A 13,081-nucleotide genomic window follows, 5' to 3' on the forward strand; every position below is an offset into this window, starting at 1 on the left:
AGTTAAAAAATCGCGCATCTGAGTTCATATATTATTCTCTGGCATTGGATGAAAGCACCGATATGACGGATACCTCACAAGTGGTGATCTTTATCAGAGATGTTGATGCTAATTTTAATAAAACTGAAGAACTAGCAGCATTATTTTCACTTAAGGATACCACTAAGTCACGAGATTTATTAGAGGCCGTTCAAACAACACTCAATCACTTTTCATTACAACTAAACAAGTTGTCGGGCTTAACAACTGATGGTGCTCCAGCAATGGAAAACGAGGCCTGTAAAGTAGGCAATACGTCGATGCTGAATTTTCATTGCATTATGTATTCATCAAGAGAATTTGTGTGCCAAATCTCTCAAAATGGACCATTTTATGAAGGTAGTTATCAAAATAGTGAACTTTATTAAGTCACAAGGTTTGAATCACCGTCAATTTCAAGAATTTCTCAAGTCCTTCGAATCAGAATATGGTGATGTTATATTTTATGCAGAAGTAAGATGGCTGACCCGTGCAAAAATGTTAAAAAGAGTTTTTGATTTGAGACAAGAAATACAATCATTTTTTGAAAGCAAATCAAAGAGTATTTTAGAGTTTCAAGACGACAAGTGGGTTTCCGACTTTGCATTTCTGGTAGATATAACTAGCCACTTAAATGAACTCAATATGTACTCGTCTACAAGGCAGAGATCAATTTATTAATGGCATGTATGATCTTATTTCTGCGGTTCAAATAAAACTAGGGCTTTGGGAACAGCAGCTCCAAACTAAAAACTTCACTCATTTTACTACACTTTCAGAACGACCAGATATTATCACATCGGAGACAGCGACTAAATACGCATATATATATATATATATATATATATATATATATATATATATATATATATATATATATATATATATATATATATCATATATATATATATATATATATATATATATATATCTGATTTAAAAATCGAATTCGAAAACAGATTCCAAGATTTCAAAAAGCATCGTCTGCTTTTTTCTGCATTTGCATTTGCAACACCATTTTCAACAGACATAAATTCCTTGCCGAGACATTTACAAATGGAATGTTGCGAAATGCAATGTGATGCACAGCTGAAAGAAAAATTTGATCAGGTTGGCTTGGAAGAATTATATAAAAACTATTTTGACAAGGAGAAATATCCTACTCTGTTCATGATTTAATTATTTGGAAACACACGTGTGAACAACTTTTTAGTAGGATGAAGCATATTAAATCTCATATCAGAACACGGATTACCGATGTTGATCTAAAAAACTGTCTGCGTGTAGCAACGACTTCAGTCGAAGTGAATGTTGATGAACTTAGTTCTGCTAAACAAAGTCAGACATCTCATTAATTTACAAATTTGTTCAATTAGCAAAATGATACATAAAACAAAAAAAATTGTGCCTTTATTTTTTCATTAAATTATTTTACTATTTCGACACTGGCGTCAGCCGGTAAAAGAAATGTATGTATGTATGTATTATTTTACTAAGAAATTTGTTTTATTATTAAAAATATCTTCAAAAATTATGTTTTTTTTTTTGTTCCTTACATAGATACATAAGATTATTTAGTAGTGCGGCCCGGTGTGAAATTGTGTTTCCGAATTTTGGCCCGGCTGCCAAAAAGGTTGATACCCCAGGCTGTGGGTGAAAAATAGGTCGATTTCAGGATATAATTCAGGAATTTTTGAAACCTATCAGGTGTTGTAAAGGACGATGCCAGGAATAACTTCTACTAAAATGTAACCAAAAATATTGTGCGCTTTTTTTTTAATTGCGATTTTCATTTGTTAAATTTGCAATTTTTATTGATTTTTAATTTTGCAGCTTAGGATATTGATTTTAGAGAAAAACTTTTTAATAGAAAATTGTAGTAAATTAAAAAACCTACAATTTGAGGTACGGTAAGTTTAATTTGGTTAATTGGTTATTGCAAAACAGCCTGCGAAAGGTCCAAAATGACCGTTTTTTACGATTGCATTATTTATTGTACAAATATTTAATAATATTACCATTATAATATACAGTCTATTTACCACTGTATTTGTTTTTCTTGATAAACTTTATATGTGAAATTTCATTTCTGAAGAAATAATATTACAAAAATGATACATATATATGAAATATATTATAACTATATTTGAATTTTTTCATTGTTATATAAATATAATAATAATAATGTTACTTCTTACTATAATATACAATATAAAACTTTTTCTTCTTGTAGTGACTATTCTTTTTGGATTTCACATATAAAAGTTTATCAAGAAAAACAAATACAGTGGTAAATAGACTGTATATCATAATGGTAATATTATTAAATTGTTTTCTGTCAAAATTTAATACAAGTTACGTAAACATTTTCCGAGCGCGCGGATTTGAAGCGAGCCGGGCGATTTGCAAAATTCGGCCGCTTGCAAAAGCACCGATTTAAAAAATAATTTTTAATAATTAAATGTAATTCTATTTTATAATAATTTTTATTTTAAGATAACATAAGTCTTTCTTTAGTCAATGACTGTAAAATAAATTCTTAATTATTATAAATAAAGGCACTATGATTTAAGAAAAAAAAAACAATTATCTCGGCTTCAGTTGGTTGTAGAACATTTTAATTTTTTATAAATCTTCGTTTCGTCTTTAGCAACAATAATCTGTAAGTTAGAAACTCATAGGATATACAGGGCCGCCTCAGCTCTAAATGTTTATAACGAAATTTGCCCCCTTATTTTCAAACCCAAAAATTATCTCGGCTTCAGTTGGTCGTAGAAATTTTTTATTTTTTTATAAATCTTCGCTTCATCTTCAGCAACAATAATATGTAAGTTAAAAACTCATAGGATGTACAGGGCCGCTTCAGCTCTAAATGTTTATAACGAAATTTGCCCCCTTATTTTCAAATCCAAAAATTAGAGGTTTACAATTGTTTTACGCATTTATTTACATCAGAATATGAAAATATAACTCTTTCAAAGGAGATTGGATGTTTCACTAACTTTCTACGATTTTTTTTCAAAAAGTTATAGCCTTCGACATTTGACCTCCTGGGATAAACAATTTATAATATCTAAGCAAGAAATTCGTTAATCTGGCTTTAAAATTTTTTTTATGTTTGGAATCGAAAGATCTTCATTTAAAGCTTTAAAAAATAAAAAAAAATTGTTTGTACAATAAATAATGCAATTGTAAAAAACGGTCATTTTGGACCTTTCGCAGGCTGTTTTGCAATAACCAATTAACCAAATTAAACTTACCGTACCTCAATTTGTAGGTTTTTTAATTTACTACAACTTTCTATTAAAAAGTTTTTCTCTAAAATCAATATCCTAAGCTACAAAATTAAAAATTAATAAAAATTGCAAATTTAACAAATGAAAATCGCAATTAAAAAAAAAGCGCACAATATTTTTGGTTACATTTTAGTAGAAGTTATTCCTGGCATCGTCCTTTACAACACCTGATAGTTTTCAAAAATTCCTGAATTATATCACGTTTTTTCACCCACAGCCTGGGGTATGAAGAGTTATTCAATGTATAAGAAACATACTGATTACTAAATAACTAATTACCTTTGTACTGCATTAGGAGAGCTCCCAACTGCATGGAATTCAATTTAAAACACACCGCCGAAAGATTGGCTAGATCTTCCGGGGCGTACTTTGGCGCTTGGAGTAGATGGGCACATTGTACTATTTTTGCAAGATGACATTCGGCCGCCAATTCCAGTCCTTGGGACTCTGTCCACGCTTGAAGATTTCTCAACCTGTTGAATAACTTTTGCCCAAAACTTCGAGTGCAGAGATTGGCGTTGCTGATGACGTTAGATAAAGCCTAAAATGTCAAGATTCTTATTATCAGATTGTATTTAAATAGAGAAATAGAAAGCAAAAAAAGTAACAAGAAATTGCAATAGCCCAATTAGTGAAAGTAAAAGGCTATCAATAGTAACAATAGCTTAACAATAGATTTTTGTATTCAATAATGCATGCAAAAAGTCTCAATTCGATCAAAATATCTATTACTTCGAGTAGCTAGTCTACAGTTAAGACTTTGAAGTGTACAACTTTTGAATCCTTTTATACAGGGTGTAACAAAAATACAGGTCATAAATTAAATCACATATTCTGGGACCAAAAATAGATCGATTGGACCTAACTTACCTTAATACAAATGTGCACATAAAAAAAGTTATAGCCCTTTGAAGTTATAAAATGAAAATCGATTTTTTCCAATATATCGAGAACTATTCGAGATTTTTTATTGAAAATGGGCGTGTGGCATTCTTATCGCAAGAACATCTTAAAGAAAAATTATAGTGAAATTTGTGCACCCCATAAAAATTTTATGGGGGTTTTGTTCCCTTAAACCCCCCAAACTTTTGTTTACGTTCTAATTAAATTATTATTATGGTCCCATTAGTTAAACTAACTATTTTTAAAACTTTTTTGCCTCTTAGTATTTTTTCGATAAGGCAGTTTTTATCGAGTTGCGGCTTGTTTTTTAATATGTTTACATAAAAATTTTATGGGGGTTTTGTTCCTTTACACCCCCCAAATGTTTGTGTACGTTCCAATTAAACTATTACTGCGGTACCATTAGTTAAACACAATGTTTCTAAAACTTTTTTGTCTCTTGGTATTTTTTCGATAAGGCACCTTTTATCAAGATGTGGCTTCTTTTTTAATATGGTTCAAAATATGCCTAAAAATGTAAATTATAAATAAATTTTCATACGATTACCAAGTCTCCATAATCGTACTTAACCATTTAAAAATATGTGGTGGATTTGACTAATATTCAAAATATCTCAATAAAAACTGACTTTTCTAAAAAGTACTAAGAGGCAAAAAAGTTTTAAAAACATTGTGTTTAACTAATGGTACCACAATAATAATTTAATTGAAACGTACACAAAAGTTTGGGGGGTTTAAAGGAACAAAACCCCCATAAAATTTTTATGGGGTGTCAACATTTTACTATAATTTTTTTGTAAGATACTCCTGCCATAAAAGTATTACATGTCTAGTTTCAATAAAAAATCTCTAGGAATTTTCGATATATTGGAAAAAATCGATTTTCATTTTGTAACTTCAAAGGGCTGTAACTTTTTTATGTGCATATTTATACTAAGGTAAGTTAGGTTCAATCGAACTGTTTTTGGTCCCAGAATATGCGATTAAATTTATGACCTGTATTTTTGTTACACCCTGTTGAACAATTAACAATAGACTTTGGCAATAATGTCTCAGCTATTTCATTTAACAGCATTTATAAAAATTTCTAAATCAAATTCTAAATTTTTGAATATACTGATATGTCAGAACTTACCTTTGCCGACACCCAATGAAATAACTGGGAAAACAATTGTATCGTCAACGCAGCGTTGACTCTACATTTCCTTAACAGATTCATAGCACCGCTTAGGACGTTGATAACCTCTCTGGGATGGTCATCTCCTGTTACTGACATCAAGTAAGTCAACGCTGAATTCAGTTCGTCTGTCAAACAGGCAACAAGGTTCTTAAAGGCAAGTTGGACAGCATCGGCAAGAGTGTCCTGCGCTTGTACGGAGAAAGCGCTAACGTGTCGGTCGGATTTCAAGAAATGTAGCAATTCGCTCGCATTAGCTAACCAGAAGGCTTGAGATGTGCTTTCTGTACTGCGGTCCTGTACTGTATGCCTGTTGTAAAAAGTATCTTGTTAGCCCATTAATTGTTCTAATAAAATTCTATTCCATTTTTTCAAAAACACTAAAGTAAAAATTATTTCTAAAAAACAATACAATGCTGTACATTGTTACGACAAGTTTTTAATTGTTTGTTGTAAAGATTTGCATTAAAGCGAATATTTATGTAAATTTATTAGATTCATAAACAAAATAAGTATATTCAATTATAATATATTATACAATATACCTACTTTTACTGTTACAATTTTACTATACAATACTATAATTTTACTGTTTACAATTCGCTAAATATTTCTTTCTGCAGGTATTAAAATATTATGAAAAGAGGTGTTATTCGACAACAAACAGTAAAAAATAAAATCAAAATTCTGTAAAACTTATTAGTTAGAAGAACTCACCGTATTAGTAGGGCTGCATGCTGCAACAACAAAGTTAATTTGTGAGCTCGTTCTGTTGGTGTCAGTTCGGGTCGATAGTGCGTTGATGCTCTGTACCTCGCGCACAAGTAGAGCGTGTAGGCAGGTGCTAGTCGGAATGATGGTGTTGTTACGTCTAAATGGGTGACAACTCTGGCTAAGAATTGTTCCTGTGGTTCTTCGGGAAACTCTAGTACTGCCGGTAGGATCGGATCTTGACCACGGGGATACCTGTCAAGGCCGCTTAACCTTAAAAATTGAACAGTAGTGTTTAGGGTTCTTCTGGTGACCAAGCTTAGCAGATTGAGAGTGTTATACAGCATGTCTATTATATAATATGAGAGTGAAAATATAGTATGTTTATAACGTATGTCGAAAAAAATAGTGTGTGTTGTGGTATCGGGTTGAAATGAATATTTTTAATGAAAATAATAACATAATTATTTCACTGAGAGGTAAATATACTCATGTTCAAAAATATTGCATATTTTGAAATTATCATGTGAAGTGAAATTTTTTGTGCTGCAATCCTTAGCCCTCCCCGTGTCACATGTTTAGGATTCATTTTCCGAATGCAATGTTTTACAGTGTCCAGAGGCGTAGCTACCGCCGTATCAGCCGTATCAATAATACGGGGCCCCCAACATTCAGGGGCCCCAACGCATGTCGAAACAAAATTCCATTCAAAAAATTGAACAAAATATTCTGCAATTATTTCACTATTAAAAAGCTTTGAAACAGTGTACATATTGTATTATTGGGATATATCGACATTTTCGTGTAATGAATTCTTTATTATAAACTATATTTATGTACGGTACCTATCTATTTTCTGCCTCTAGCCGTTCTATAACAGAGGTTTTTTGTTTTCAAGCTACTTCTTATTGTCCATTCACCGTTGGCTGTGTGAGACATTGTATAATGTATAATGCGAAATTGCAATATTTGTAATCGCTTTACCTTTGATAATTTGAAACATTGAAACACTGTATTGTTTGCGTATATTTTCGTGTAATCTGTTCTTTATCTATAAATTGTATTTAGGTATATCTATTTGCCGGTCGCTCGCCCTTAAAGAACAGAGCTTCTTTGTTTACGTTCCTTTTCAATGTCTATTCCCCATTGTCTTGAAAAAACTGAATCTGTTTTAAAACAATGAGTCTCAATTTAAATCTGTTTTTCGACTTTGGATTATTAGAGTTTATTAGACTTATTATTATCTATATTTGAGTGTTATACGCTGAACTTATTAGTTCCTAAGGTTGTATTATGCAATTTGCAATTTATTTAAATTTTGCAATATACAGGGTGTTTCATTAATAATTGGAAATAATTTAACTGTAGATTCCTGGGCTCAAAATATGTATTAAGATTTAACCCAAATCACCTAGTCTGAAAATGCTTCTTACAGAAGCTAGAGAGAGCTCTTTGAAAAAGACGTCTTCTAATTAGTTTTTTTAATTATCTCCAGAACTCTTCTATTTAGAGAAACCAAAACTGGTATGCCTATTTATCTTCCTTTTTTATCTGTAACTTTTAAGCCTTTTTGACACTGGAATATTAAATTATGAGGCATTCTAGTAATAAAAGGTATTGTTGCTTTAAGTTGGTAGAATACACCGTTTTCTGGAAATGTCGATTTGAAAATTTTGTGTTTTTTTTAATGTGAGGAACATTTAAAAAAAAACTATAAAAACAAAAAACGAAAATTGGTACGTTTATTCCAGAGATGAATCGATTTCATCAATTGCGAATTTCTAGTACCGGTCATATGCGTCCGTTTTGAGTAGGTCAACAAGTATTTTATCGCATTATTTTTTGTGTCTTTAATTTTGAAACATTTTTGACACTAGATTATTAATTATGAAGTAATAAAAATTACTCTTGCTTTAGGTCAATTAAATACACCGTTTTTTTGAATTTTTTTTTAAATTTTGATCAAAATCAAAAACGAAAACATTTCAAATTGATTTTTCTAGAAAACGGTGTAGCCTACCGACGTAAAGTAAGAGTAACTTTTAGTACTAGAATACCACACAATTTAATAATCCAGTGTTAAAAATGCTTAAAAATTAAAGAGTGAAGGTAATGCGATAAAATAACCTTTGCCCTACCCAAAGAGGACGCATATGACCGGTACTAGAAATTCACAATTTATGAAATAGATTTATCTCTGGAAGATAAATAGCCGTACCAGTTTTAGTTTTTCTAAATAGATGTGTTCTAGAGGTATTTCAAAAAAACTAATATAAAAGGCACCATCTTTAAAGAGCTCCAGCTCCCTTAGGAAGCCTTTTCGGAGTAGGTGATTTGGGTTAAACAGTAATATTTTGAGCCCAGGAATCCACAGTTAAAATATTTCCAATTATTAACGAAACACCCTGTATTGTTCTGTTTTATTTAAATATCTTTTATTTTGTAATAATATTGACAATTTGTGTAATTTCAGTAAACTGTATTTGTTGTTGTTTTTTTCCTACTCTTTGTACCTACGCTTTGTCCATAAAATTGTAAAATTTTCAGTAACAATAAAGTATATTTCTATTCTATTCTATACACCCGTTTTTGCTGCTTTTGTTGAAGATTTTTTTAGCACTATCGTGGAAAAGGGCCCCGCGACAAACTTTGATAGGGGCCCTGTGAGACTAGCTACGCCACTGACAGTGTCATATAAATGCTCGATTGGATTTAAATGTAATATGGGCTATAGGTGGCCAATATATGTAATTTTTAAACTGAATCTCATCAAGGTAAGTATTCACGATCGTAGCGACATGAAGACGTGCGTTAACACGTTTCGTGCTAATGCACGAATCTGTCATATCCAATATGGCTGACAAATGACAAAACATGATCTTCTAAAATATTTTAATTATACATGGTGCATGTCAGATGTCATTCACCCAATCCCCTCCACAAGTTCGGTATGTCCTTTCCAAGAAATACCATTCCATATCACATGCCGCCAGCACCAAAATTAACGCTCCGTGTGAGGTTACAACTGACATAACGTTCACCAACAACTCATGTAGACGAAGTTTTGTCAATCATGCTCCCATGTGAACGATATGGCAGTTTTAACCTCAATAATTGCCTAATTTTGCTGGTGGCGACATAGTACTATGAAGTGGTATTTCTTGGAAAGGACATAGCTAACTTGTGGAGGTGATTGGGTGAATGATAGCTGACATGTATGTACCGGGTGTCCCAATAAGAATGGCTCTCGGCCATATCTCAGGAACCGTTTATACTACAGCTTTGGGAAAAAAAAAATTATAACAAAAGTTGCCCCGAGAAAAGCCTGGAAATTATTTTCATAATTGTAAGTCCACCGCTAGAGGGCGTAATTGAATATCAAAAATTAAAAAATCGAAATTTTACAAAATTTGCCTAATGAAAGGGCACTGGAAATCCAATCATCGTATTCTTCATACAATTCTGTGCATATTTTATTTCACAAGTTTAAGTCTACCTGTGCAAATAAGAGGTGGGGGTGAGTGGGAACCTTGTTATGAAAAAATCCCTGTAAGTCCGGTTCTGCTTAATAGATTTTTACAAACTTGGTCTTATTGAAAACAGCTCTTTTTCGTCAATGTAATAGTTATAATTTGGAAACAACCTATTACGTAATATGCCGGCTAGAAGGCGCTATTAATTTTTTTTTAGAAATCTAGTTTTTTTTTGGAAAATATTCAATACAAGTATGTATTTTTTTTCCTGTATTACAAAATTAGACCAAATTAGCAACAGAATACCGAAAATCGCATGTCGATACCTTTTTTCTATCTCGAGATATCTTAAGAAACGTGTAAATTTTAAATATAACTGTTGCTGTCATATAAGTGGAAATATATAGAAGCACGTAGTGTGCTATGAAAAAAAAACAAAGGAACATTGTCCAGATGTCACCGTATATAATGAATCAAAACAAGAATAAGACAAATAACACTATAAAATATAACAAAAAAGAGTACGCTTTGTACGCGAGTAAGAAGTATTATTATGATTTTAACGAAATAAATATATTTTAAACAGTTTAATTTTATTTTTATTTAAATATTACACTAATTTTAATACTTAAAATAATACCAAAAAAATAGCGTTAATATGTAAATTTTTATGAATTGTTGCCTCCGCGCATTTGCTTTTCTCTCGATGAATCGTAGAAAATGTAAAAACGTCAGATTTTCTACACAAATTTTTAATTTTTATTTCATTATATTTTAATATCAATTATCCTATTCCCAACTAAGATAAATACATAACTGTTATTGTCACCGGTAAACTAAGTTAAGGAAGTCAAAGTGGAAACAAGTAGTGTGCTATGGAAACTATTAGAAGTATTAACTTCAAGAAGTCATCATGTGTCAAATTATGTGTCAAATCAGTAAAACATAAAAATTTGTGCATTGATGGTTTGTTGCGGTTTGTTTCTATTAAATTTTATATAAAATTTATACAGAGTGAAATTCAAGATGATACTTACAAACTAAGAAGCATTTGACATGATAGCCACATTCTTTGAATGCATAAAAAATGCAACTGTTGCGACTAGAATATATGCAATGAAATATCCCCAAAGACGTCACCCCAGTAGTAGAGTTTTTCATATTTTGTTTTGATTTATTATATACGGTGACATCTGGAAAATGTTTCTTTGTTTTTTCCATAACACACTGCTTGCTTCTATATATTTCCACTTATATGACAGCAACAGTTATGTTTAAAATTTACACGTTTCTTAAGATATCTCGATAGAGAAAAAAAGTATAGACATGCGGTTTTCGGTGTTCTGTTGCTAATTTGGTCTAATTTTGTAATACAGGAAAAAAATACATACTTGTATTTAATATTTTCCAAAGAAAACTAGATTTCTAAAAATAAAATAAATAGCGCCTCCTAGCCGGAATATTACGTAATAGGCTGTTTCCAAATTATATCTATTACATTGACGAAAAACAGCTGTTTTCAACAAGACCAAGTTTGCAAAAATTGATTAAGCAGAACCGGACTTACAGCGATTTTTTCATAAAAAGGTTCCCACTCACCCCTACCTCTTATTTGCACAGGTTTTAAACTTGTAAAATAAAATATGCGCAGAATTTTATAAAGAATACGATAATCGGATTTCCAGTGTCCTTTCATTTAGGCAAATTTTGTAAAATTTCGATTTTTTAATTTTTGATATTCAATTACGCCCTCTAGCGGTGGACTTACAATTATGAAAATAATTTCCAGGCTTTTCTCGAGGCAACTTTTCTTATAAATTTTTTTCCCAAAGCTGTCCTATAACGGTTCCTGAGATATGGCCGAGCGCCATTCTTATTGGGACACCCGTTACATTAAAAACATTTTAGAAGAACATGTCATAGATTCACTATTAGAATAGTGAATCCGGACCCTGATGAGATTCAATTTAAAAATTATATTGGCCACCATATAGCTCATATCATATTTAAATCCGATCGAGCATTTACATGACACTTTAAAACATCGCAGCATTCGGAAAAGAAATCCTACTAGTATAACACTGGGGGCTAAGGATTGCAGCACAAAAAAATTCACTTCACATGATAATTTCAAAATGTGCAATATTTTGTCCATGAGTATATAAATAACTAAGATATAATTTATAATTTGATATATACATAGACTAACTTTTCAACAAAACCTCTCCTAAATTTGTAGTGTTGCCGAACAAATTCGTTTGTGAAATAACGTTAACACCACACATTTACTAGTAAATCGCATCAGTATGTCACTCGGGTTATAATACAGCGTAATGAATGTTAAATTTTCACATACATTTTAGTTGTGCTACACATTTACACTTAAAGCCTTTTATAGCTACGATGTGAGCATAATTAATTGACTACAAAATATTTACATGCATGTTTTTTTGTTAATTATTCCATATAAAGAATACAACTACATCGATTAACTGAAAAAAGTTTTCCTTCGAAATTACCTTAGTTTATCTTTATTTCTTTTTGTTTTCTATCAAAACCGTTATCAAAACACTTACCTATTTTCAGAGGACGACCCTAACGATCTGTTGTCCTCTCTGGCCCCACTGGCAGTAGAAATTGTCTCCACATTACCATCCAAATCGAAAGTAGTTTCTATGTTTTCCCTAGACTGATCTGTCGGACTCAAAGCACGTGGAGAGCGACTGCGAGTGTAAAAAAAAGCAAAACAAAAAAGTAGAAACAGCACAAAACTAAAATAATAAGCTAAATGCTAGTAAAAATAACATAAGTAATCGTGCACATGATACACTACAAGTGTATCGATTTTATAAGAAATATTTCGACAAACTACATGAAAATATACATTAAAGATGTATGAAAGATAATGGAGTTTGTCACGTGTACATCTCCTTCCAATCCGCTAAGGCCCAAATTGAGACTTGGCTAATACATGTAATCTCTCCCTATATAGGCGGTCCCGTGCCGCTCACCTCAACATATCTGACATTCAGCAAATTGTGTAATTCCGCGTTTACTTCGATCTCCCATTACGTGTCCCCGTTTTGATCTTTAGCCCTGAATTTTACTTTCCAGAGCTCTTCTTGGCAATCACTTACCATTAATCCTCACTATATGACGAGCCCATCGTCAGATTGCCTGGAGAACAGTTTTTGAACAGTTGGTTTTTTTTCAAAAACTTCTAATTTTCTTTTTGTGTATTCTACCATCAGCCCTGTTTCAGATCTATAAAAGATCTATTATCGACCTAGTGCTATATTAATCTTCTGTTTTCGTTGTACTGTTAAGACATTAAGATTTGCCCATATTTTGTAATATCTCTGCAATTTCGCTGTTCCACTCTTTTATTAGTCTGACCTTCTCTCTGACATACTCTTTTCACTTTTCTGTTACTGCTCATCCGTGTTATATGACCGAACCATGCTAATTTTTTCTCCTTTTTTTGTCAAGTAACGTATATCATC

At 31.7% G+C, this 13,081-nt stretch overlaps 1 protein-coding gene across 6 annotated transcripts in view; it reads right to left on the reverse strand.

Moving 5' to 3' along the window:
• The window catches only part of LOC114341142 (afadin), a 1,043,753-nt gene that overhangs the window by 88,436 nt on the left and 942,236 nt on the right, over nt 1–13,081 (reverse strand). For 5 of the 6 annotated variants that reach the window (XM_050658898.1, XM_050658902.1, XM_050658901.1 and 2 more), the window contains 4 exons: nt 12,155–12,301; nt 6,112–6,378; nt 5,353–5,704; nt 3,594–3,855 (listed from right to left, as the gene is read on the reverse strand). In XM_050658898.1, coding sequence (XP_050514855.1) covers nt 3,594–3,855; nt 5,353–5,704; nt 6,112–6,378; nt 12,155–12,301 — 1,028 coding nt within the window. The remainder of the gene's footprint in view (nt 1–3,593; nt 3,856–5,352; nt 5,705–6,111; nt 6,379–12,154; nt 12,302–13,081) is intronic. The other variant, XM_050658899.1, reaches the window with a different exon arrangement.

The sequence above is a fragment of the Diabrotica virgifera genome, chromosome 8 (genome assembly GCF_917563875.1).
Source record: "Diabrotica virgifera virgifera chromosome 8, PGI_DIABVI_V3a".
In the NCBI taxonomy this organism is placed as follows: Eukaryota; Metazoa; Arthropoda; class Insecta; order Coleoptera; family Chrysomelidae; genus Diabrotica; species Diabrotica virgifera.